The sequence below is a fragment of the Lepidochelys kempii genome, chromosome 5 (assembly GCF_965140285.1).
Source record: "Lepidochelys kempii isolate rLepKem1 chromosome 5, rLepKem1.hap1, whole genome shotgun sequence".
Lineage (NCBI taxonomy): Eukaryota > Metazoa > Chordata > Testudines > Cheloniidae > Lepidochelys > Lepidochelys kempii.
In genome coordinates this window covers 95,619,009-95,646,330 of record NC_136384.1, presented here as the reverse complement: position 1 = coordinate 95,646,330, position 27,322 = coordinate 95,619,009, and the positions used below count along the sequence as shown (strand labels likewise).

General features: G+C 38.3%; 1 protein-coding gene and 1 long non-coding RNA gene across 10 annotated transcripts in view; one reads left to right on the top strand and one right to left on the bottom strand.

The window, feature by feature from the left end:
• LOC140911647 (uncharacterized) overlaps positions 1–27,322 on the top strand; it is a 30,104-nt gene that overhangs the window by 1,395 nt on the left and 1,387 nt on the right. For 2 of the 6 annotated variants that reach the window (XR_013635836.1, XR_013635834.1), the window contains 2 exons: positions 15,910–17,088; positions 20,652–24,695. This is a non-coding gene — a long non-coding RNA (uncharacterized LOC140911647). Of the gene's footprint in view, positions 1–15,909; positions 17,089–20,651; positions 24,696–27,322 lie in introns of those variants that run through there. The other 4 variants (XR_013635835.1, XR_012159066.2, XR_013635837.1 and 1 more) reach the window with 4 other exon arrangements.
• Positions 3,118–27,322, bottom strand: part of LOC140911646 (guanine nucleotide-binding protein subunit alpha-14) — a 60,366-nt gene continuing 36,161 nt past the window's right edge. For 2 of the 4 annotated variants that reach the window (XM_073345101.2, XM_078852882.1), the window contains exons 2-8: positions 24,384–24,515; positions 21,885–22,069; positions 15,708–15,862; positions 13,534–13,662; positions 8,304–8,433; positions 5,880–6,033; positions 3,118–4,261 (exon numbers count right to left, since the gene is read on the bottom strand). In XM_073345101.2, coding sequence (XP_073201202.1) covers positions 4,071–4,261; positions 5,880–6,033; positions 8,304–8,433; positions 13,534–13,662; positions 15,708–15,862; positions 21,885–22,031 — 906 coding nt within the window. In that variant the 5' untranslated portion in view covers positions 22,032–22,069; positions 24,384–24,515 and the 3' untranslated portion in view covers positions 3,118–4,070. The remainder of the gene's footprint in view (positions 4,262–5,879; positions 6,034–8,303; positions 8,434–13,533; positions 13,663–15,707; positions 15,863–21,884; positions 22,070–24,383; positions 24,516–27,322) is intronic. The other 2 variants (XM_073345100.2, XM_073345102.2) reach the window with 1 other exon arrangement.

The window sequence follows — 27,322 nt, the reverse complement described above, 5'->3', positions numbered from 1 at the left end:
CAGTTTTCTGTAACCTAGTTCACCAATATTGAAGGATAAATCTTTTCTTTTTTTTAAGGTTTTCCTTTTTTGGAAAAAATACACAGAATTAAACTTCAGTTTTCAATGTGATAATTGTAGGTGAAAATGCAAATAAGGTTTGTTGATAAGAAGAGAGTTGTATATTTGTGACTGATTCAAAGGCACAATGCAAAGTCTAGTTCTGACAGTCTACTATCTGACACTTCGTTTCATTTTTTGGTATTACATTTTTCATGTATAGGACAGTTATTTGTCCTAAAAAACAGATACATTTTTTGCAAAAGATGGTTATGCTTACATATAGAATGAATATATTTATATGTACCTTTATCCTCTCTCAAAGCCACCTTTTCCATGTATTGGTTACATGACAGTCTCATAGTTTGGTTTTTAATGTTATGTTGGCATTTCAGTATTTGAATTAATTAGCTAATAACTCACTAACACCTCTTTCCACTTAAGCATGTTACATATTTAAAAATCTGTTGCTATTAATGCACAATCTTGTGGGTGTTTAAAATATTGGTGTTTTTTTTTAAAATGCAGAGCCTGAGATTTGTTGGGGTCAGTACAAGTACCCATGGAGGTCATCCAGCAGCCTGATTTATACTGCTGGGCTGAGAGGTACACAGGCAGAGTTTGGGACAGAGGCCTGGCTTTGTGGCACAAACCAGTAAAGAGCACAAGGATATTAGGGATAGCTAATGGTGGTAGCTGGCCTGTGAACTTCACACTTAAGACTCTGCCTTCTCAGGACCTGCTGGTTTGGTTGTGATAGGCTCACCATGTGGGTGACACAAGAAGCCATGAAAGTGCTAAATAAATAAAATACTAGTGCTCCTGGGACAGCATTATATATATACTGGTGAAGATCTGAAGATTATTTTTTAGGATTTTCTAATTAAATCTAGGCAAATAATCCAAAATCTGTATCAAACATGTTCCACTCAGATTTTTGGGAGACAGGGAGAAGTTGCAACTCTCAAACTTCCTCTTTTGGAGGCACTGCCCACATTTGAAGTTTTTGCCAGTAGGAGTCTATCTAAAAATACTCAGGGTGAATTTTGGCTAATCCACTAGCTATCCTAATTGCAAATAAATCAGCGATCGAAATGTTTTGTACCCTCTTTTAAAGTGAACAAGTTACAGGCATGTGATGCTGGGGCACTACTCAGTAAAATATAAAGTCTGCATTCCTTTCCTTGCTGGTTCACACTAGCTGTAGAATTTCACCCTGTAATTCCTGCATCTATCTTATAACTTCTGGTTGAGCTAGAGCATCTTTTTTAGAAAGACATCCAATCTTGAATTAAAAATTTAAGTGATGGAGTATCTACTACATCCCTAGGTAAGTTGTTCCAATAGGTTTGAACTGGACTAGGTTTTCTTAGAAGTCTGTAGGTGGATGTCCCTTGGATTGATTGCTTCCAGGGCCTTGGCATTCTATGTGTTTTCTCCCATCGTGTATTGCTAGATGAAGCTGTAAACAGGCTGAAGGATGTTAGTGGTGATTCTTTCAAATCTTGGGTACAGTAATAATGTGATGCCCTAGTAAGAGCAGATCTTATTTTGGTCCAGCAAACAATTGGGTTTCCACATTTTTGCTTTCAGCTCCTTAAGGTTGTGAATTAGTGAGATTTGGTTTATGTTGAACGCTTTGATGATGATGAATGTGCATGCTCTTTGTGGTCAACTGGGGTGCAGTTTTAACAAAGAAAAGGTTGCTGTAGTCATTAAAATTCACTTAGCTTATGGTGTTAGTGATAGTTGGAAGCAAATGGCATTGGTATGTACACTTCATGGCAAGATATTTCATGTGTTATGTTACTGAATATCCAAGTGGCCAGGCTGTGAACACTGGTGCCCAGAGCTGACAAGGATCTGTTAACAATGCCAGGCCTTGGCATTTTTTTCAGGAGTGTTGAAGATGGCAGTACTACCTGTGACCTGGAAGACATTGACTTTTTCACTGATTAACCCATTGAAACAAAATACATGATTTGTAGCTACTCGATCTGTCATCTCTTCTACACTGTCATGTTTGTCAATTTGCTGAACTGTCCAAGGGTCTGCGGTCTCGGCCACTGTAATTATTCACAACTCCAACTCATACTTGCTGTGCATGAATGACTGGAGTACCGGCTGTTAAGAGCAACGTTGTTTTTGTCCTTGTCCTTGATGGATTCAGCCCCAGGCATGTTTGCTGCTGATTAATTACTTCACCTACATGGGCAGGGAGGCATGTGTACAGCTGAATGTTTGTTTTTCCAACACGTGATTATGGAGTCAAGTCTTTTGTGTCTTTAAAGGAGCATGGAGATGCTGCACTGGGTTTTGCTCTAACATTAAAGAAACAAACTATTCTGATCCACTCATTAGGGTCTCTTGGCCTTTCATAGTATGAGTATTCCTCTCATGACCATGTGTCAGTTCTTACTTATAAAGAAACCTATAGTACTCGTTCCTTTGGGAATGGGGTGATCATACCTGCTGCAGAGGGAGACCTTGGCCAATGGAAATTTTACAGCTTTCCATGTTATGGCAGCATTCCCCAGAAATAATGTTCCACCTTAGGTTTGTGGGTATTGGCACTGGCATTGTTCAGGGAGCATTCTACTATGCACTGAGAAGTTGGTTATGACTCTTAGCTGGAGTTGAGCAGAGAGTAGGCTTCTCCCCACTGACTCGAAATTACTTATTTATATTATGTTAGCATCCAAGAGGCTAAATTAGGATGAGGGTGTCACTGTGCTAATACACAGCCCCAAAGAGCAGCTGATCCTCTCATGGGCTGGTGGAAGGTGGTGTTTTGAGGGTTGGATTAATCCTAAAAAATCAATATGAATGTTTTATTAAGGAGTATTTGCTAGACATAACAGTGGTATTGCTGGATCTATTTCAAGGTACACTTCAGTGACTAGCAAGATTGTTCATCCCTGATAAAACTGACTATCAGACATTAGTGCATATATCTTAAATGGATACTGGTGAGAATGTTCTAGTGGTCTGAAAATCTTCTGGAAGTAATATGGTGTGACTAAGGTGTTAAGTATGCTTCCTACACCGGCTTGTAAAGCCTAAATGCAGGGGCTGTGGTAAGGAATACAGTTTTTTTTAATATATATATACACACACATACACAAATGGAAATGAGCAATTTAGTGGCCAGTTCAGTACATGCAACTGCATCCTCAAGGATGGCAGTTTTATTCTTCCTATGGCAAAGGGCTTTTGGAGGAACTACCTGGGGCCTAGAAACCTCAGTGACTGAATGCCCTTTCTAGCCACAAAGGTCTGTTAGTGAATTGCAAGTGCTGGGTACTGGTGTTACACTGTCATTTTAATAGAAGTGACAGCTATGTGCTTTATAACTATACACTTGGCTCTTGTGTATTATTGCCAAATGACATCAAAGACATGTTAAGACTTTGGCATATCAGCCGACGAAAGACACTTCCAACATAAAAATCTAAATGAGTAAATTCAATATATGGCCCCCAAATTCATTAAAATGCTAACAGCTCATTCTAACTTAAATGATAAATATTACAGTATCTAACATTCTAAAATAGCATCACTTTATCATTTCTAAGGCATCTGAGGTTAAAATTTCCTACAATAATTTTCATGATTATGAAATGCAATAAAAAACCCTAAGAAAATAACATGAATGGCAATGGATTTATATATAGTTCTATAAAAAAAATTTCTTAAATACCCTTTGAACCACAGTTGTCACACAAAATCTCACAGCCTAAATTAAGGGAAATATAAAAACAATATTTAAAATGTATAGTTTAAAAAATTGTAAACATTGGAAGTTCTCCCTTAAAGTTCTATTAATCCACTTCTCTTCCGTAAATATTTCAAGATCAGCAAATGTACAGGAACAACCTCTGTTTCTGTAAGTAAATTGTTTCAAAGAACAACTCTATTTGTATCTGTGTCAATCTGTCTTTTGTGGAATTTTTTAGAATGCACTAATGTTTTTATTAGTCTATGGTGGGTGGGTAGATGACGATAGGTGGATCCAAGCCGTGGTTCTCTCTTTACACCAGGTTGAACTCCCTCAGGTTTAGCTGTAGGATAGTGTCTTTGACAGCAGCAAAGACAAAGCGGATATTCTCTGTGTCTGTGGCACAAGTGAAGTGGGAATAGATTACTTTCTCTTTGTCTGGATTCTGGTCCTGGTACAGCTTCAAAATGAATTCTCTGGCAGCTTTCACATCTTGTTTAGGTCCTGTTTATAGAGGCATAATGGATAATATTTTTAAAGGATATAAAATATTTAGTTCAAACAAAATATCAGCCAGCCCATTCAAATAAATACTTAGCTATATATAATTTACTGCAGTGACTATTTTTGAGCATGGGATAACTACTGGGAGATAACATTATGCAAGCATATCAACAAAAAGCTATATATCTAGTGGGGCTAAACTTGTTAATATGTAGAAGTGGTACGGTTACGATTAAACTTTCAGATAAACTTCTATGGTAAAACACTGTCATCAGTACAACGTTCACTCAAAAGTGTTCCTACAAATTACTTTGAGGATGTATGTTTGTTTTAGGCTGCTATCATACAGAAGTGCCAACAATGTTTAATGTATAAGACTAAATTGTCAGACTGATACATAACACACGGTATATTTATTAGCTTATTGAATTCTTAGTTTTCCCTCTTTTTGAATATTTGATATAGCTCTGCATACTATAAGATGTTTCTATGGCAGTCTGCATCCTGGGATTTTATTTTAAGAGGGAGGTAGACTTTCTTTAAGTAAGTATTTTAATCAAAGGAATTTTCTCAACTTAAATTTAGGATTCAATAGGATTTAATTAGCAAGCTAATGCATTTTACTATGACAGACAGTTCTGCACCTAAAATGCTGATTTAAATCACAGTCTTAATCCATCATCAGTGTAGGTCCGTCATTCTTTTGGGATTATTGAATAGATACTGAATTTCAGTATCCAACTGAACCCACTTTAAAGCAAGTTTTATAGGTAACAGCAATGTTAAGTTAAAATGCACCAAAGGTTTTTCTTTAGACTATTTTGTTTTATCCAGTTATTTGTGAAATGCCTAGACAGTATGAGAATGACTATAAAGTAGAGAATAAAGTAACTATACCACAATATATTCAGCAAACACCTAGAAAATGTACTAGAAACTTTTAGAGTATGTAGTACAAGGGAACAAGAGATATATATTTCCCTAAGTTTACCTATATTATAGGTAAAACCAATTATCTTCCTCTGTATCAAAATGCACAGTTTTCAACTTTGCATTCAAAAGCTGTAATATTTAAAATCAGACTCCAGTCTCCTCCTAGCTCTAGCAATAAATATTCAGGGTGATATGCCACAGTTGTGCCCAGGTACCTCAAAGAGGAGAAATGTGTGTGTTATCAGAGGTCAGGCTAAATGAAAGTGGGTTTCCTGTGTTCTGGCATCTTAAGTCTAACACTATGGCTGCATGAAATCAGCGCTTTTAAAAGCCTCTGGCCCTGATCTTGCTATTTACAATACAGCCTCACAGATTGCCCTAGCTGCTATTGGGCTGTCTGTGGCTCAGCAATCTGCCCACATGTTGCAGGATCGAGGCCTAGGTTTTCAAAACAACAAAACTGCGTTTTATTATATACTATGACCTAGGTCTAGATTTTAACAGGCAGAATTTTAAAAAAATTAGTTGCCAAATTACCTCAAATATATTACACAATCTCATTTATAAAGCGGGCAGGGAAATTGGAACTAATAACGGGAAAAGGTAAGGCGATTAACACTCACGTTTAGAGTTTAAATTTCATTTTAAGTCACTATTGTGAACATAGTCTAGCATAAAAGCTCACCTGTGTATTCTGGGAAATAGCTGATTAGATGGGAGTACATGATTTTCTCTTCTAGAAGATCTTTTTTGTTTAAGAACAGAATGACTGAAGAGTTCAGAAACCATGGGTATGTGATGATCGTTTTAAATAAGGCCTTGCTTTCTTCCATTCGATTCTACAAGGAGACAAATGAATTTGAAATTCAATTGTTTAAAGCATTACCATATACGTGATCAGGACACACAAAAAATCAAATCACTCACACCTCAACCATCAATCCAAAATAAAGTTCTCCATAAAACCAGTGCGTTTTCAAGTTCTCTTACCAGACTCTCTCAGCCCAGCAGAGTTGTAGCAAAAGTATTAACTACCCTACTTAATATTTTTATACACACACACGGCTTTGGATCCGGCCTGCCTGAAGCGAAGTGAACGGGCAGCATGACGACGCACAAAATTTAATGGAAGGTAATGCACATCAGAAGTCATCTGAACTACTCATGTGTATTACTGGACATCACTGTGGCCAGCCCAATTAAAGCCTCTGCTAAAATGTGCAGTGGCAGTCCAAAGAGCAGAGGGAGAATTCATAAGGGATGGATTAGCAAACACTGGCAGTATTATAATTAGAGCTGGTTGAACCTACAGATTTCTGATTAGCAGGAAATTTTCCACAAACTGAAAATTCATTTCAGAAACCATGACACAGTGTTTCTGAAACAAAACATGCTCCATGGGGAGCATGACAAGCATTTTAGTTCACAGCTGCCAGGGCTCCCAAACATCTGCAGCTGCCAGGGCAGCTCCACCATGCAGTCATCCCCAGGCTGGGGATGCAGGGCTTCCAGATTCTCAGGCCAGCTCACTCCTAGGACTTCCCACTCAGGAGTCTGGAAGCCAGGGGATCCCCAGCGTGGCACGGTCTGCAGCTTCCCTGCAGATGAGGCTTTCAGGGCAGGGAGCATGAAAGCCCTAAGTGTCCTCCATAGGAAGAAGTTTGGAGTTCCCAGCAGCTTACCAGGAGAGCTAGCAGAGAACCAGAGAGGTTTCCATCAGAACTCTGCCTCTGATTTGACCAAAATTTGAACCTGAACTGTTTTCGTGAAACAGTTCAGATTCAACTTAACTGGCATTTTCCACCTAAACTTTTATTAGCAATTTTCAGACCAGTTCTAATGATAAGATAGTTCTATAAATCCAAGCCTTATAGCCTTACTTAGGATATTGTGTTCAGTCGTGGTCACGCGCTCTCAAAAAAAGATGTGGGAAAAAATAAGGATTCGGAGATTGGTTGTGAAAGGACTTCATATGATGAGATGAAAAATAAGAGGTACGATTGAAGTATACAAAATAATGAATGGTAGATTAGAAAGAAACTATTTACCTTCTTTGTTCTGTGAAACAAAGTCAGAAAATCTAAAACTGATTGCAGGAAATAGTTTCTCACAACACACATTTAACCTATAGAACAAATTGCCGCAAGATATTGATGCCTAGAGGCTAATAAAAGTCAGAAGAGGATTAGGAAATGTATATATTTAAAGAGAACATCCACTTACTTGATAGTAATTATCTTTAAAATACTTCAGAAGGTAATGGATGCAAAGGCACTCAATCTCTATTTTGTAAAGAGAGGAGTACTTATGGTGGTATATTAACAACAACCTTAGCTGCTTTCCTTTCAACTGCCTTCTCTTCTCCTTTTGGTGGGAGACTGTTGCCCTACTCTCAGCTGGCAAATGGAAGCATAGGCAGGATCAGGTCTCCAGCCCATAATTAGTGGCAGCTATGCACAGTATGTGCAGCTTCCTTTTGGACTGTGGTGGTCTGTGGCCCATAGTTGAAAGACAGCTGAGGAACAGTGTTCAGAGTTGAGGAGGATTGGTATTTATACTTTGTGAGTACTGTCTTTCTAGACTTTCAGATGTTTAGGGTTTTTGAATTGCACAGTATAAACTTCCTGATTTTCAAATACTTGGGTTTCTTTCAATAACTAGACTGTTCTATTAATGACGTGGTTGTAACTCAATAGTCTAATAGCCTTTACTTTAGATATTCTGTTTCTATATTAGACATTTCATTAGGCTGTTTTGTTTTTTTAATATTATGTGAAAAGCTGTTATCACTGAAAGAGCGAGGCAAAACAGATTCCTGCAGCAGTTAGAAGCTCCTCAGGAGGTCCTTCTGGGTTGTGTAGAAGCTGTAAGGCCCGCAAGTCTGTAGCTCAAGAGCCAGTTTTGTCCCACAGTATACATTAAAATAGAGCCACAGTCACTATGACTCAATGTCAAATAACTTTATGGATGGATAATGCTGCACTTCCAACTTTGTAGGGACAAACTGTTAGTAATACATGCATTTATAAAGAACTAGTGGGTTTTATTGTTCTTACAGAAATACAAGCCTCTTTTTTCTATGCCTAATCGAGATCCGCTCATTCCTTACCTCATTGTCACATTCAGCCAGGACCTGGTCGTATTCACTTAGTGCAACTAAGAAAATGATAGAGGTAACACTTTCAAAACAGTGAATCCATTTCCTTCTTTCAGACCTCTGGCCACCTACATCCACCATTCTGTTAAACAGAAACAAACAGCACAATGATTGTTTTGTGTCATCATTTGACTATATGTAGTTAATATGTATAGAGAAGCGGTCAACCAGCAGAACCCAAGACACTTTGTAGACCATTTTTTCCAAGAATCACTTGACCCATAAAAAGTGTAGCTACTTCTAACATGGAAGCTATTTAACATATTTTAAGTTAATTCACTTGCTGAAGGATCACAAATATCAGCATAGGTCAGAATGAATTGAGCAAGCCATTATATATGAAAGCTACCATCATGATCTGCTTCAGCTTTCTGAATGCAGCTCTTGAGGAGGGGATGTAGAATTATGCAGGTTCTTTCTATATGAAAGTAGCAGTAAAGTTAAGTGAGTAAAACTAAATGTTTATCTCCCATAACTGCATATTTAATGCCATCAGGGATAAAATGTTCCAGATCCAATACTCAGAATTGCTCAAGTGCATTTCCGCTCAACACAATCACTTAAAAAAAAAAATCAAGAAAATTACAAGTTACGCCAACATTTACATTCATAGCAATCTCTGCTCACATATTACTACCAAAATAACAACCAAACATGCACACAGACGTCTCAGCTCCACATCAAACTTAGTTCTGACAGAGAAAATCTGATAATGCATACTTCCAGTTTCTCCTAATCACATGCAACTTTAATTCTCTCCAACTTCAGTTAGATCAAAATTAGGGCTGTCAAGCGATTAAAAACATTAATCGCTCTGTTAAATAATAATATAATACCATTTAAATATTTTTGAACGTTTTCTAAGTTTTCAAATATTGATTTCTATTACAACACAGAATACAAAGTGTACAGTGCTCACTTTATATTTTGATTACAAATATTTGCACTGTAAAAAACAAAAGAAATAGTATTTTTCAATTCACCTAATACAAGTACTGTAGTGCAGTCTCTTTATCATGAAAGTTGAACTTACAAATGAAGAATTAGGTACAAAAAACCTCCATTCAAAAATAAAAATGTAAAACTTTAGAGCCTACAAGTCCACTCAGTCAGATTTCAACCAGTCGCTCAGACAAACAAGTTTGGGTTACAATTTGAAGGAGATAATGCTCCCCACTTCTTGTTTACAATGTCACCTGAAAGTGAGAACAGAAGTTCACATGGTACTGTTGTAGCCGGCACCACAAGATATTTACATGCCAAATGTCCTAAAGATTCATTTGTCCCTTCATGCTTCAACCACAACCCAAAGCAGTGCGGAACCAATGCATGTTCACTTTTATCATCTGCGCCAGATGCCACCAGCAGAAGGTTGATTTTCTTTTTTGTTCTGTAGTTTCCACATCTGAGTGTTGTTCTTCTAAGATTTCTGAAAGTATGCTCCACGCACCACTCCTCTCAGATTTTGCAAGGCACTTCAGATTTTTAAACCTTGGGTTGAGTGCTATTCTGCTGTGAAAATGTTCTTAAAACAAACATGTACTGGGTCATCATCCGAGACTGTTATAACATGAAATATATGGCAGAATGTAGGAAAAACAGAACAGGAAACATACAATTCTCCCCCAAAAGAGTTCAGTCACAAATTTAATTAACACATTTTTTTTTTTAACAAGCAACATCAGCATGGAAGCATGTCTTCTGGAATGGTGGCTGAAGCATGAAGGGGCATACAAATGTTTTGCATAAATACCTTGCAACGCTGGCTACAAAAGTGCCATATGAATGCCTGTTATCGCTTTCAGGTGATATTGTAAATAAGAAGAGGCAGCATTATCTCCCATAAATGTAAACAAACTTGTTTGTCTTAGCGATTGGGTGGACAAGAAGTAGGACTGAGTGATTTGTAGGCTCTAAAGTTCTACATGGTTTTGTTTTTGAGTGCAGTTATGTAACAAAAAAATTCTACATTTGTAAGTTACTTTCATGATAAAGAAATTGCACTACAGTACTTGTATGAGGTGAACTGAAAAACTCTTGATTACAAATATTTGCACTGTAAAAATGATAATCAAAAATATAAAGTGAGCACTGTAATTGTTGTATTCTGTATTGTAATAGAAATCACTATTTGAAAATGTAGAAAAATATCCAAAAATGTAAAATTTCAATTGGTATTCTATTGTTTAACAGTGAGATTAATTGTGATTAATTTTTTTGAGTTAATAGTGTGAGTTAACTGTGATTAATTGACAGCCCTAATCAAAATATTTCCCTATAGACACACGGGCAGTGATAAAGACTGTTTGTTGTTTGTAGATGAAAAGGTATGATGTTGGAGTTGAGTGTTGTGCATCAGAGTGCCCTGTGTGCTCTGTAGTTGGTTCTGTGTTGAAAATAAGGGTTTTTTTGTAAAGCTAAAGAGCCAGCATATGTTTGGCTATGATGATGCTTTTGGTGGAAGGACAAATGCACTGATGCTGATGTGCATGTTATAAAGGAACATAAGAATTGATATACATTAGCAGACCTGTGGCCCATCTAATCCTGTTTCTTGCCATAATTAGTACCTGATGGTGCACGAACCACTAAATCATACCAACAATAAATACTAATAACGATTTTTTCTTCTATTGTTCTTAGAAACATAGCTGACCTTAAAAACCGCTAAGGAAGGAGATTCCACCACCTCCCTAGGTAACACATTCCAGTGCTGCACCACTCTCCTAGTGAAAAAGTTTTTCCTGATATCCAACCTAAACCTCCCCCACTGCAACTTGTAGGCCATTACTCCTTGTTCTGACGTCTGGTACCACTGAAAACAGTCTAGATCCATCCTCTTTGGAACCCCCTTTCAGGTATCTGAAAGGGGCTATCAAATCCCCCTCATTCTTCTCTTCTGCAGACTAAATAATCCCAATTCCCTCAGCCTCTCCTCAAATTATGTGCTCAAGCCCCCTAATCATTTTTGTTGCCCTCCGCTGGACTCTTTCCCATTTTTCCACATCCTTCTTGTAGTGTGGGGCCCAAAACTGGACACACTACTCCAGATGAGGCCGCACCAATGCCGAATAGAGGGGAATGATCTCGTCCCTTGATCGGCTAGCAATGCTCCCACTTACACAGCCCAAAATGCCATTAGCCTTCTCGGCAACAAGGGCACACTGCTGCAAACTTGCTGAGGGTGCAATCCACGACATCCTCCACATCATTAATGAAGATATTGAACAAAACCAGCCCCAGGACCAACCACTGGGGCACTCCACTTGATACCGGCTGCCAACTAGACATGGAGCCATTGATCACTACTCGTTGAGCCCAATGATAAATTCAATGCGGCAGTGTAATCTTTAATTTGACTTGCTAGCTCATTTGACAATTGAACACTGCCTTGTTGTTGCTAGGATCTTACTTCAAGTAGCTACCTCAAGTTCAGATCACATCTTTATTTTCTAGTGATGATGAGGGCTAAGTTTGACTAACCAAAAGAGTTTTATGCCATCTTCAAAATTAGCCACCTTGCTCTTCCCTCCTTTTTTCAGGTGATTAATAGCATGTCATAGTACGGAACCTTGGGCATCCCAGTTAACTTTTTGCTACGCTGACCATGTATCGTCCTATAGTTTTCTCTCTCAAATGTCTAATTCATAAGAGTGTTTTACTGATGATCTCTTTGGGCTCTAGTTTGAGAGTCATGACACCTGAGCTCTGTTACACCCAGATAGCTGTAGGACCTCAAGCAACTCGCTGCACTTGAGTTTCCTTAACTCTAAACTAGAGCTAATTATTCATATTCTCCTTTTTAAAGTGTTTTGAGAGTTACAGATGAGAAAACACACTGTATAAAAGCTAAATACTATTATTATTTAGTGGATGCGTTTACAGAAAATGCTGTTGTGCAACTTTAAGTTAATTTTTTGTGGGCATTTCCGATATTAAAATAAGACAGAGGGCAATAGGAGATATTGGGACGGGGCTGGGGGAAGAAGAAGAGAGGACAACAGGGGAAGGTATGGGGTAGCAGATGGCTGTAGATCTGTCTGCGTGGACTGGGGATATGGGAAAAGCAAGCCTATCCAAGGAGGAGTGAAGCAGGGTTTGGCAGGTGGGCAGAAAAAACAGTACAGCAAGACAACCCAAACTCTTCAGCCCTACTGCTCAGCTCATTTCCCAATACCATGGGGATTGCTGGCATATTTGAATTTGAATAGAAGAGAATGCCTAGTCTTGCTCTCTGCTGCTTTCCCCCATCCTCTGTGGCCTAACTGCACACAGCATTTTAAATATTTTTCATTGACATTCATTATAAACCACAGGACAGGTCACTCCATAGAGAAGCTGCATGGCTTGCAGAATTTCAAACTCTACTTCCCATGTAGCTCTGGGTGCAAGGTTCCCCTCTCATTGCCCCTTTCATGCTTGCAGTTGGTAACAAGGGAGAGGACACACTGATGGGGACAGCCTGTAGTCAAATATGCTGAAGAAACAGAGCTTGCATGTTAGCTAGGGAGGTAGCGTCTCAGTCAGATTAGCTTCTTGTGGTTAGTCAGATGGATCTTACTCGAGTCCTTCTCCCTATGACTCGTGTCATTAAGTTGGGATCAAGCATGAAGGGCGAGCAGAGAGGCAGGGAAAGTGACGATCTGGTGATGGGGAGGAGATCTCCGGAGGCTGGAAAAGCGTGCCAGAGAACTGAGTAACTGCTGGATCTGGACCATTCTGTCAGCGTCTCTTAAGTTGCTTATTGTCAAATCAGAGAAATAACTCTTAGGTTGTTGGTAATATCTTCAAGCTAAAAGTTGGAAAAGAGGCCTTTGACATTCTATGTGGTGTGTGTGTGAGCAGTTTGGAATACATGGTAACTGGGCTTGTTTGGATATAGGAAGGCAAAAGTTTTTTAAAAAATTAAATTGGCCCAGTCTCAAAGATGAATGGATTTTAAATATCCTCTGGAAAAGTTAGAAAATGTCATTTAAAAAAACCATAGACAATTTAATTCTCTAAAGAGTTACTTATTGAATTTGGAGACTAAATTCAATCACTGAAGTGTAAGAAACTGATATTAATCCTGTTTTGAGTGTAAGGCTCACTGTAATCTTAAGGGCAGAGTCTCTGCAGACAATTTCATAAAGTCATATCTTTTAATTTATTTCATACATTGCCAGAATACAGTCAATCTTACCTAAAAATAATGTTTTCTAAATCAAAAGGATACTCAATAATTCCCGTAGTTGGTACTCTGACTCTGAGAATATCTTGCTGAGTTGGCACAAATGAGGGCAAGGCAATACGATCAATGTCAGTAAGGTAACTGCAAAATAAGATACAAGTATATATTGCTAAGTAAATGTTTTGATGTAATGAATCAAAATATGGAGCAGTAAGCATAATAGTTTACCCACAAACCAAATGGAAGAACTATATACTTAACATAAGAGAAATAATTTATACCAGGTTCTTTTAAGTACAGTACCTGCAAGTATATGCCTTGAATTTACAGATACCCACTTATTTATTCCATACCAGAGGCGTTTCCTAGGCATCCCCAACTTCCTCACAGAGTTGATTTGGTTTATATGCAAAGTTATTGAGTTCTCCCTCCAGTCGCCAAAGACTACCATGGCCCAGCATAACACCACAGAAGGATGCAAAATAATTGTAAACTCTTATCTCAAAAGTTTGATAACTAAAACTTTCATGAATGTTCTAGCCTTGCTCACCATCCAGTCACTTCATGTCCATGTATTAGACTCCTTGCAGTGGGACTGACAATACTATTAAGCAACTTTATTTGTTTAGACAAAAGCTTCATAATCTATAACAAACTTGTCATCCACATTCTTTTCTGGAGTAAAATAATCCTGCCATGCAGGCAACACATTGTTTCAGTATATACAAAGTGTGGTATCATCTTCCCCTCTCCAGATTCTCATGCAGATGGGACCCTTCAGCTCTTCAATTTACACAACTGTGTATAAAAAGTGATATTTAAGGGAATCTCTACACTGCAATTAAAATCTGCAGCTGACTTGGGCTTGCAAGGCTCTGGCTATGGAACTGCAGTGTAGATATTCTGGTTACAACTGCAGCCCAAGTTCTAAGACCCTCCCAATTTACAGGGTCCTAGCATGGGCCAGCTGCAGGTGTCTAATTGAAGCGTACACATATGCTAAGGCAGCGGTAGTCAATAGGTGGACCGCAAGCCAAATCTGGACTGCCAGACACTTTTGAATGGACCCCGGAAATCTTTTTATTTACTTATTCTTTTATTGTCGTCTCTGGAGTCTGGACCTTGACAAAAAATAATTGATTTCCCCGCCCTAAGGATTGGAAGTGTTTTCCAGAAGATGCTTGGTGGTGTTTGACAGGAGTTTTCTTACTTCTCTTTAATATTAAAGAGATTTGTCTACTTTCTGTGCTTTACATTAATAACAAATGGATTGATTAGTCACATATAGATAAATTCATTTATAGATAAAGGAAATCGGTAAGAGTTTTCTGCCTTCAATGCAGTTAGTCTAGAAATCTAATTTAACCTCTTTGATTGCACAAGATTTGTGGTTTATAAAGCCAGGGTTTAGTCAGACTATTGCATTCTTGTGCTTAGATAAATAAGTGTTACTTGAGGAAGTCAGAAACCACTCAAAAGAGCGCTACAGGTACAGAGTATTAATATCTGCAACTTTTCTTCTCAGCACTACACAGCAACAGCAGATGGGCCAGAATCCTGTTGTGAAATACAGGACAAGACAGATCCCCAAAACACATTAACGGTTACATTTTCATAATCAGGAACTCTTTAGAATAGATGTTTAGCACAGACCATGAATGTGAAGAGCACTTTTTTCTCCGAGGAGCTATAGCAAATCACCAGATTACTTCTGTGACCTCAGAACTATAATTTAGACCACACTAGACAAAGGAAGATTTACTTCACAGTGAAGTTTGAGAACTTTCAAATATGGCTAATTTGTACACCAAATTTCATTCCCTAATTTACGTACTTTTAAAACTATTATTACATAATTGTGAAACTCACTGCCCTGCCTGCTTGACGTTGATGTATTTTGTGCAGCTGTTTTCAAGCTCTTCCCAAAAGGAAATTTAATTATGTACCAGCTGTGCTGACCTCCGCATGGGGGGGTAACTGCACAGAAAGAAGAAGATTGGAAACAAATATTTTACACAGAATTATTTTAAATTTTAGCATAAATCTCAGACTAATTTAAAAGGTGGATGAAATTTTCAGGCCAAGGGATATACAGGAGTAGATTGACTTAAGCAGGGTGAGTCCACCACTCTTTGTAGCTCTGGGAGAAGCCTGGGGTCAACCTTGTGCTAGCACTGTGTACTTACTATTTAGCAGAGTCTGAGAGCTGGTATTCTCTCCGTCTATCATAGCACTCCTGGATTCCTGGATCTGCCCAGAGCTTCTTGATTGCTTCCACTTGTTTTCTTTCTAGAGCTGTTACTCTGTCCACCTCCACTTCTCTGATCAGCTGAGCATTTTCCTAATTAAATGAAAAAATGAAACCTGTATGACTAAAATTTGTTACAGGATGATAGGTTCACTGGCTGTGAAGGAATGGAGTGTATCTTCCGCTTTAAATGGTGTTAGCAGTACATTAGAAGGAGAACTTCAACAAGGAGCATGGGGGAAGACAAGCAGCAAAAAGGTAAAATCACCTGAAAAAACAAACAGCCATAAGGAATGCATCAGCACTGAGTGTCTTGTCGGCACCAAACAAAGAAATTAGTTACCCTAACGTGGCCATTATTTGCAATTCACCACTACTGTATCCTATTGACGGAAGGAGATTTTTGTGGTAAAGGAAAGCATTCCAAAATGGCTGAAGCTAACATAAAAGATAGAAAATCTCATCAACCTGATCACTTATCTCTGTAAATTTAATTAATCCTAATTTCTAAGTGTACTAACTTAGAAATTATTATGGGTGTTTTAATTTCAGTACAAACAAAGCTTTCCAATTGAAGATTAGATATCTTCTTTAATGTTTGCTAAATGGGGGCCATAGTGCTGTAGGCCTTTAAGATTTCTGTAAGGCATGAATGGAGCACAGGTTTCACTGAGAAAAAGCCATGATCATCTGCAGTAAGAGCGATTCTAAGTTTTTTTTACCATGTATTGTGGTACCCTGAATCTCTGCTTTGGCCATTGAACCCCTTGTAGTTAAACAGAAGAGGTGACAAAAAACACCCCTACTGCTGCCCTCTAGGACAGGATGTATGATAAATAAAGGTATGTACTAGGAGAATTATAAAATTTTTTACTGTGCTTATAAATTGATGGAAGAAATTACATTTCTCCCCTTCTACAAAAATGTAGTCGCAAAAAACCTTCTGTATACTTAATACTAGAAGAAAGCCCCATTTATTCACTTGTTTAAGAGATGAAAGATGTTTAAGTGTTTGCCGAGTATTGTTATTTGTGGCTCTCCTTGAAATATAACAGGACTGTGAACTGGCAATAGGAGAACTAGGAATATCTGGTTTGCTCAGACTTCTGCTAGTACATTATTAGCTAGATTTATACTGTTCTTTATGATCTATAATCTCAGATTATTTTTTCTCCCCAGGAGTATTGTTATGCTGGGTTCCAACCTGGAATTGGGCAATTTTGTTTCAGGAAGCAATGAAATCTTTCAAGTATTTGAGGCACTAGATGCTCCTGACAGGATGTCTAGAACTTGCTGTAAAAGCCATTCTGGTCCTACAGGTTTGCTATTTGAACTTCATTTGCTGATATTTTTGCTTTAATTATACTTTTTTCATACAATAATTTCAAGAGCTATGTGAATTTGCACTAGTTGAGAATCTGACCTACATATCTGTGTTGCATAAACATCTTTACAGAACTTTAAAATGTGGCTTTTTTTAATAAACAGTTTTTATTAAAATAGCAAGTATAACGGTCAGCGAACTAATGGGATGGCACATTTCTGAAAGCATATGATTGGCATTATTTCCAAATGCAAAAAACTATTGATTATGCCTTTGTAATGATATTGTCGAGTTACAGCTGAATTTATTCAGTTTGACCTTTTATTTCTTGGGAAGTACCAATTATGAGTTTTTGAAGAGATTTTAGCTTCTCTTCCAAAATAAACTGCTCTGCTAAAATGGCCCTGGTATAATTATTATGATCACTTCTTTAACTTAACTTTCCCTTATGTTTTGTGAGAGGCATTTGTCTCACTGACATTTTTTTCAAAAGTGTTGCACATCTTCATTAATACACTGGAGAAAGGTATCTTTTTAAAAAAACAAAAAGGAGAGAGGAATCTGTCTCATCTTTGTCATCCCATACTTCTAGCCAAGTGTACACTGATGCTGTCACAGTTTCAGGGTACCTGTGTTCCCTCTCCCCACACATCCCCCCATGGTCCCTTGAGGGTACCCACTTATGGTTTCCAACTCCAGTCATCACCTCTGTCCCTTTCCCCTCTGACCAGGGGGCTTTAAGGTTGCTCAGTTTCCCCGCCTTACACTGTGGTATCCCCATTGAGCCAGTCTGCCTACAGGCCAGCATCTGTGTTTTGCTTTCTTGCTTTGAACAGGGTGTTACTGGAAGTTACATGTTTCCACACAGCTCTTTCTAAGCAAGCACATTTATTCTTAAGGTAACAGAGCTCTAGCAGGCCAAAGTCTTTCCAACCAAGCGTTGGGGCCCTCTTTGGACAGAAGATCCTTTCCCTTTGCTGGATCAGAAAAAGGCCTTAAGTCAGTTTACAATTTTATGCTAAAAGCCCTCTCTTTGGCTGTTCTCTAAAAACCCAGTCTGAACCACTATATGCAAGTCTCTCTGGGGGTGTTTACAACCTAAGTGATACACCTTAATTCTTTCTGGCTCTTGGAGGAGCTGCGATAACCCTTCCCCCCTGGAGTTGTATACAATCCCTGGCCCACAGTGATACATAAATGTATGTCAGTATGGTCCCCAAATCTATTCCATGAGGTTGCAATATTTGTCACAGATGCATCATCTGAACCCATTTTAGATGCTAAATGTTTTGAGGCTGTTTCAACTTTAGCTAAAAATCAAATCTATTCTAGATAAGGAATCAGAAACTTTGGAATGAAAATGAAATCAAAGTTTTGCCACTGACTTAATGTTACCAGGATTTAATCCAGAATAAATGTCCAGCCATTAAATTTATGGCATCTGGCTAATTGACAGGGATAAAAGAATACAGAAAGCAATTATATTGTAACACATGCAGAAGTTAATCCCTGTTCAGCCAAACATTTAAGCAAGTGCTGTCAACATCACTTCAATGTGTCTTAATTGCTTTGCTGAATCATGGGTCTAAGTACAAACTACAAACTTCCTAGGTGGACAGTATTAAGTACTAAAATACACAAACAACATTTAAATATCATACATTTTTATACACACACTTCAGTGAGTATTCCAGATCTCTACAGAAGCATCTGATTTTTCCAAGACAGAAGAAGAGTCATAGAGTGCATGCTGTACTAGACTGCAGGATGAGCCCTTGAAATCTCCAGGATAGGAGTTAAGGATTGAAAAGTTTAAGTAAATAAGAGCAAAGCCAGAAAAAAAGTGCTTGCATTTGATGGAGTGGGAGTACTCAAAATCCTTAAACTATTGTCACAGATTTCTTTTAAACAACTCTGTTTCTCTGGGGAACACCAAGTTGCTCTTATTCATACAGGATGAAATTCACCCCATGCAGCAGGCTAGACAACTCTTAACCACCACTTAAGTTCCACTTTAGCCATATTTTGAGGGTTTAAGTGGGATGCAAGTAGTGCACAGGCTACTACTTGGTCCTCTGCCCAGGAGCAAATGTTACCCATAGATTCTTATTACGAAGCTCTTGTTCGAGATTATTCAAGGTTTCAAATACTTCAAGCAAACTTCCATACTTTTTTTTTTAAGACCTATTACTATTTTCTAGAGATCAGTGAGGGAAATCGTAGTTTCTTCTCACCACTCTGATGTATATTTCTTTTTATTGTTAAGCACAGCATGAGATTTCCACACACAGAGATAGTACCACTTTCAAATGCAACAAATGTTAGGGCTATGCACAGATTATTATTATTATTATTATTCATATTTTGGGGAATGGGGAGGAAGTTTCCGATTCTGAAGTGGAAAGACCTGAATATTGACCACTTACATGTCTTCAATTATGTCTGTTTTTCAGGCACCAATAAGGGCAGGTATCACAAAGACCTGTCAGGACTTTGTCTTGTATTTATTGTAGTACTGCAGTGCCTACATAATTTTTGGCCTGAAAACACTCAATTCCATACCCACATTTAATTCATAATCTGCTCTTAAAAGTGCTAACATCAAATGTAAACTCTGATTTTACTAAAATATTCCCTATTTATTTTTCAAATGTAAAGGATATGCTCTAACTGATATTGCAGAACTTTTTGTATCTAAAGATGCTGTACACTGTAAAAAGTCTGAGCATCATTTCTTCTGGATCCTTCACAAAGAAGGCTGAATGTAAGAAGCTTTAAGGAACTAGCTATTTGTCTTAAACAGGATAAAATATTTAGCCAGACAGGCAGTGTGTCAGCCTCCTAAAAGGAGTATTTCTAGTCCTTATGTGTGTCATTCCCATCCACACTGATCCACTGCAGCAGAAGAAAAGTGCTGCCCACTACTTTACATTGTATTTAGGTATTGGTACTGGAGAGGAGCGTATGCCAGGACACAAACTCTCTAGCATAAGCTCCCACACCCATCCTGAAGTACAATTATTCTTGCAAAATGATTCCACATACTACAAATCTGCTGTCAGGCAACGAACTTCACAGTTTCCCAGATCCTATAACCTTGCTTTCATTCATACACCTATTAATCTGTAAAACAGCATCTACCTCTAGGACTTCAACTTCCTTAAATGGATATCGGAGTTACACTGCTTGTAATTTCAACAGCCTTGTTTTATTTTGGGTGCTGAAAAATTGGACAGCCTTACAGATACAGCAAAGCATGTTACAGTTCTGTAACTGAAAGAAGTTTTCCTGAAAAATCTACTTTTTTCTAAAACAGATTAGCACAAAACTACTGAATTTGTCTGCAACATTTTAATATTTTACAGACAGTTGAAAATTTTTAATCATTTTCAAAAAAATGTTGTTTACCATAACTACCAGTAAGGAAGTGTGTGTTTTGGTAAACACATTTTAAATAATGATTAAAAAAATATTTCTACTACAATTTAGGTAAATATTAATGAAAATGTTTCAAAACAATTGCAAATGGATTTTGAATACTGCTTTCTTGTTTTTCAGCCTGCTCCAAGATGGAGCCAATCCTACAAAGAGAATGAGATGGCCAGCAGCTTCCCCAAGGGGAAAGTTTGCTCCTCATGGATATGGTCATGTTGGAGTATTGCACAAGTGTAAGTTAGTGGGGTCTGGGAACCAAAAAAGCAAGGGGAGCTCCAGGTACTCCGACGAAGGATTTATTTCACAATTGTCTAAACTGTCAAAGCTCAGGTAGATAACTCGTCAGGTGCCATTGTGGGAACCAAGCAATCACTTTGTCCAGTTACTGTTTCACTTCAGGTGTAGGACAGCCTAGGCAGCATCGTTCTTCCCAGTGTAACCAAAGGTGGAGACCATCCCTGTAGCAAAAATCTTAACCCGGAGAGACCAGTGACTGAATCAGTACGAGTCCATTGCATTTTTCCTTCTTCCTCCCTCCGTAAAAGTGTTGCTGCCTTTGAAGCAGTACTGTCTCTAAAGAGGCAACTATAGTCCAAAGAAAACAGAACATCTAGACTGACTGCCTGACTCACGCATGTTCCAAAATAAAAAGGAAAGGGTACATCGGTAATGGTGTCAGAGGGGAAGGGACAGGGCTGACCAGGTGGTGCTTACCTCTGACCGGCTCCAGCACTTACGCAGCGCCTCCTGCCCGTGCAGTAGGCTTGCCCTGAATTAGAGAGAGAGGCAGGCGGGCGGCGGCGGGGCCCTCTCCTCTCACGGGGCCTGGGTCGGGTCCCGCCGCCGCGGCCATTTAAAGGCCCCGGCCCCGCCCCCTCCCAGCTGGGAGGGGGCGGGGCTCGGCGCACAAAGCCGGAAGCGGCCCACGCGCGAGTGGCGGAGGCGGCTGCAGCACCCGGAGCTCCGGAAGGGAAGGGGAGGGGAGGGGAGTGAGCGGAGCGCGTCCCGCGGCGGCCGGCCGGCCTGGAGGGGCAGAGACCGCCGCCGCCGCCTCTCCGGTTACCCGGCCTTTTACTCTCTTCCAGGCGCGCCTCCGCCCCCGGTGCGGCGGACGCGAAATGTGACTTTGATTTCACGGCGTGAGTAAACACAGTCAGCGCCTGCTGCCTTTCATCTCCGCTACGAGCTGGTCAATCACACTGTAGAAGGCTGCTTTTAAAAAAATGTAGCGCACTTGGGTGAGGTTTGTTTGATTTTTAACTGAGCTAAAAAACTCCCACAGCAGAACTGAATTCCTTCCTCAGGCGCGCCTCCGGACCAGTTATGTAATGAAGCGAAAAGGGAGACTTTTCTTACCTTGTTTTGCTCAGATGTGTACTGTATTTTTAGAGTCTCCATAGCTCTGATCATAGCTTGTATGGCGGTAAATATGTTTTGATAAACCAGTTTTGTGAAGCTTTTCTTATCTTCATCTGTGTAACCTGACCCATGAATAATCCTCATCTGTTTAATAAAGGTACTCTTTCCACTTTCTCCTGTGCCTGCAAGAAAACACAGTATGAACACAACATGAGTAATGCTTGCAAACATTACAGAGGTTAATGTTTTAATAGCAATACAGAGGAATACAAAAAAATGATGAATCAAGGTAAGTGTCTTTTAATTCATAATCAGTGACAAAACATGGAAAAATATAAAGTCAAGCTCTAACTCTTTGGATAAAATTTGCATACTGGGAAATTTATAGGAAATGAGAAAAGAAACATGCACAAAGATTAAGCCAAGCAAAGTGTATAGGATTTACATAGGAGGCTGCACCTAATTTACGTTAAAAGAAATGAGAACACTAGGTTTTTGAGGGTTGGAGATGCATTTAACTTTTAAGCAACTACTGGCATCAGGTGGAAAAGCATGTCTGTCTGGTAGTTAAGGAGTGTTCTACCCTGGATTCTCTGTGCCTCTAGTAAAAATTCTCTCTAAACAATTTCTCTTTCATTTGAGTTTGGCCCGAGGGGAGATGAGTTGTGGCCTTGATGCACTTCAGCTTAGTTCTCCTTAAAAGAGAGAGCAAGAGAACTCCCCAGCCAGAAGCAACAGTTCCTGCTGCTCCTGTGAGGATAAAAACAGAGCTAAGGAGGACTACATATGAAAAAAAGTCTGGCCTAAGCATGACACATAAAACAGGAATACTCTAAACAGATTACTAATGCTTGCCAGAACTTTAAGATGCTTCTTGCTGTTTGGTAGAGAGCAGGGGGCCCTCTGTGGTAACCAAAAGATTCTAAATGCCATCCGTTACCGAAGAGCTTAAAAGATGTACAAGCAAAGATAAATATGCTATAGTTTATATGTAAAGGTTTACACAGGAAGACTGAGATGTGCATTATATTTTCACCTTTCTGCCTTGCAGTTTAAAAAATAAGTATATATTTTTCTCTTTTAAAACAAACCTTTCTTGGGTAGTAATAGCTAATTTAGAATCTAGTGCTTATATGTATACAACATTGAATTATCCCCCTATTCTTTATTCCTACCCTTTGAAATCCAGGTACACTATAAATGCAGCTTCTCTGCAATGGCCTTGTTTTTCTTGAATTTTGTCTGAGCCTCTATTTTGGTTCCTAGTTTTTAATCTCTGCATTATGCTCTTTCTGGTTTATGTAGTCTCTTTAACAGAAAGAAACAGAAAAAAGGTCAGAGGGCATTTCTTTCTCCTGACTTTTTTTTAAATTTCATTAAAAAATGCTTTGCTGGGATGTTCAACAAGAAACTAATAAAAGCTTGATCAAGGCTGACATGGTCCATCTATTAGTGGGCAATCTGTAACATACACCTTTGTCTATACTAAATTAGAGGAGTATTTCTTATGCTAACGAGAAAAGCCTAAGAAATGCTTTCTCCACCCTTTTCCTTCCCCACAACTTTGAAGAAAAAAAAAAAAACAACCAACCATTACCCTGAGGAATTTCAGCTTTAGTAAGAACAAAGAAAAACTCACTGGTATTAATGCATGCCTGAAATCTGCCCAAGACTGCAGTTCGTTCACATTTGACTTCTAAATCTGACATATGCAAAACACTATAGAACACGATGGACAACTTTGATTATGGAAATTAGGCTCCTTCAAATGCTTAAATGGTCTGAAAAAAGCACAAGGTCTATCATTTTCTCCAGTCATGAAAACAACCCTGCAGCTTCTGCTCCCTCCCATCCTGTGAGAATGGTATTGCTCCATCTAAGCAGCATTATTATTCAGCACTTTTTTTTTTTTTTAAAGGCTTTTAAGGAAACTTGGTAACTACATAGTAAAAGGTAAACTCCTAGTGTAGTTATGGCATGTTTCAGAGTAGCAGCTGTGTTAGTGTGTATTCGCAAAAAGAAGAGGAGGACTTGTGGCACAATCTCTAAGGTGCCACGGAACTGCAATAGACAAGATCATGCAGAAGTTACCAATCCAAGCCCTTGTTCTCACCATTCTGTGAACACTTTCTAAAAATTACCCTACAAAATGCACACTTGTTTGTCTTACCTTACTCAACTAATCTAATGATTTTCTCAACTATTTTCCCGCCAGGATCAACCTTAGCTCTTTCACAAAAGATGGAAAGTAAAATAGTTAAAGCACCTAAGTGATTTAGGAACTTAAGTCCAATTGACTTTGTGAGATGTAGGCCTCTATGTCCCTAAATCACTTTTGAAAATTTTAGCAGGAAGAAGCAACTCATCTGTAAATCACATCTTGTATGATCCATAATAAATTGTTCAAACACAGACTATTCACATTATTGATTTTACTCTTATAATTGCAGTAGGTTTACTGGTTTCTTGTTATTCTGTGACTGTACAATCACTTACTTGTGAATCCAGTTGTCACCTTCCTCTTTCTCCCTCAGTCCACTCAAATCTAAGGATATCACCTCTGATTCTTAAGCACAGGAGTCCAGGGATCAAAACAATTCCCTTTATATGGGTATTGTGCTGCAGGACCTATGAGGTAAGTGTGTGAAAAGGGCCAGATTTAGCCACTGCTGTGGTTGAGCTTTCTTCCACGGCTGGAAAAAAAGAGGAAAAATAGACCCCTCTCCCAGTATGCCATTGCTTTAGGGAACATTGGACTATTTGTCATAGATCATTAAGTATAGTTTTGAGGAATCACAGAACAGTATTTCAGCAAGAGGATACAGAAGTACACACAGAAGCTACAGCAATTTGTCAGCTCATTTATCAAACTTCTGATGACATAATTATAAATATGGAATCAGGAATGTTACTCTTTAACCAATGCAGATTAATTAAAAAAAGTTTTAGTTGTGTTAAACAGGGAAATCAGTTGGACAGCCAGCATAAGGATGACTTGCAAATATTTTTTATGAGTTAAATAAATGTCCATCTGCCAAGTACTCCAAATAGCAAAGGAAAATCATAATTCCCCTTCCCTGCCGTGGTCCCACTCAGTGTTGATTCAGTACACACTATGCTGTGACATCACAACACCAGCAACCCTGTTGGAACATGAGCCATCCCATGCAGAATTAGCTAAATCACCTTCTATCTCACACAGTGTTGAACCATTATTTATATCTCACATTTTATATATAATTTGGAATAGGTGAACAGAACCATTCAGATTACCTTCAAACTACAAACTGACAAGTCCCTGCTACATCATCCTGCATCTCTGAGAACAGAGTCAGTTCCTCTCTCCCGCCAATTCACACATACAGTATAGAAGCCATAATAAAACAAACCAAGTTTGTATTAAGAAGGTACTATTTCAAAATCGTGTAGTATTCACAGGGAGCTTTTACAGCCTGGATTCTGTATATACTGTAACAGCACACTCTGTCTTTGCTCTCAGTGTTTACTTTGCTTTTAAAACATCTACTCCTTAGCCAGGAAAGAATAATGTATAAACCACAGATAAACAGAATTGCACATTAACAAGTAAAAAAGCATAGGCAGGTTGAAGTATACTTTATATATACTGCAATTAGTATAGACTGTCTCCTATCACTAAAGGACAAGAGCTTATGTAATAGCATCAAACCTAACAGTGTTGTGGCACTGTTTGAATACTAAGTCAGAGGGGAGAGAAAAACCACCTACAGAATTAGTAGCATAACTTCCTGGAGCAACCAGATTTTCCTTGGGAAGTTTCCCATCTACATTCTAACCAGGTCAGGCTGCACTTTGCTGGAGAGATCTGATAAGATCACAGGCCAACTTGTATAGCTGCATGTAATTATAAACTCTATCCTCTATGCCTTCTATATTTCTGTTGGATACGGGCCAAAAAACGTAAAACCATTTTTTTCCTGTATGTTTGCCTTATAAAATGCCAAACACAAAACCAATGCATATACCACTCCTGATGTATGAATAATAAAGCAATGAAAAGAAGGGATTATAAAGATATCTGTACTGCAAGTGTGCAAAAATATTACATTTTTAAATTCAGGTGCACTTGAAATATTTGAGTTTTCACAAAAATTTGTCAAACTCATGATGCAGTCAAGAACACTTATTATGAGGCCTGGCTGAATTCAATTTTATTTTTTTAATGTTTATATATAATATCAATGTTCACTTAAACTTTTTTTAAATTTTTCACAGTTGTGCAAAATTATGGGGGAGGAATCATTGTCAACATCACATACATATCCAAATATCCTTAAACCAAACTCTAATAAATTCTCAAGCAATATTTTTGTTACTTTGCCTATCTGTATATTTTGATCATGATCAAGGGGGGAAAAAAAAATTCATGGGTTTGTGTGTATACAATAAAACATTTACCAGTAAAACTCTAATCCTTCCAAGCCTACTTATAACTATGTAAAATGGCTTCTCCTGTTCCACCTCTTCCTTTAGCACTGCATTATCATTTGGCATAAGAACCACTAGCTAGATATTTATTCATCTAATTTCTGCTGAACCTTTAGCAGTTCACTTAACTTGCAGCAAGTAAGTTAAAAACAAATGTATTACCCCAACAAAATCAAAAGGAGTGGAGAGATCCTTGCACAGCAAGATAGTGAATAAACAAGAAAGGTTCTGCAGTTACTGTTCAACTCAGATCAAATGTGTTTTACTACAACAAAAAAAGACTGAGTAAATGATTAACTATGAACAGGCATTAACTATTAGTGCTTTTAAACATAATTACCCTTTGCAATTTTTAATGAAATCTTTTGTAAGTTGAACTTTCTTCTAAAACATGTATATTTTAGCCTAAGAAGTGCCAAAACTCAAACAGTAAATAAGGAAAGAAAGATGTTATCTACAGGATGTCAAATTAATATATTGGCAGGTTACAGTGAAAGAAAGTTCACCTTCTAACCTAGTTTTAGTCAATACTTTACAGTAAGAGATTATTATACTTTATATTTGAGCTAGAGGATCCACTCCCTCAGGGAGTTTTACATTTACAGGCCCAGATCAATATTGGATTTTTGTTATTGAGCATTTTTTTTTTATAATGTTTTCTCAGTAGAGTATTACAACGTCCTAATCGTTAACACCCTTGACTCCAGTGAGGTCACCAAATGCTAAATTTGTCTGGCAGGAAATCATCCACATGCTACAAACCAGACTACAGGCACTATGTAAGGAACTAAAACAAGCTCCTACAATGCAAGGAAAAGTTTAATGAAACCAAAAAGATGATAGCTGTGGGCGTGGCCTAACCGTAATATCTGCTTTCTAGGTACATGACCTCTTCAAAGGAAAACAGGAAAGCAAATTATGAAAGAAAAATCTCTGTAACCATGGAACATGGTATTCTAATAGATCCT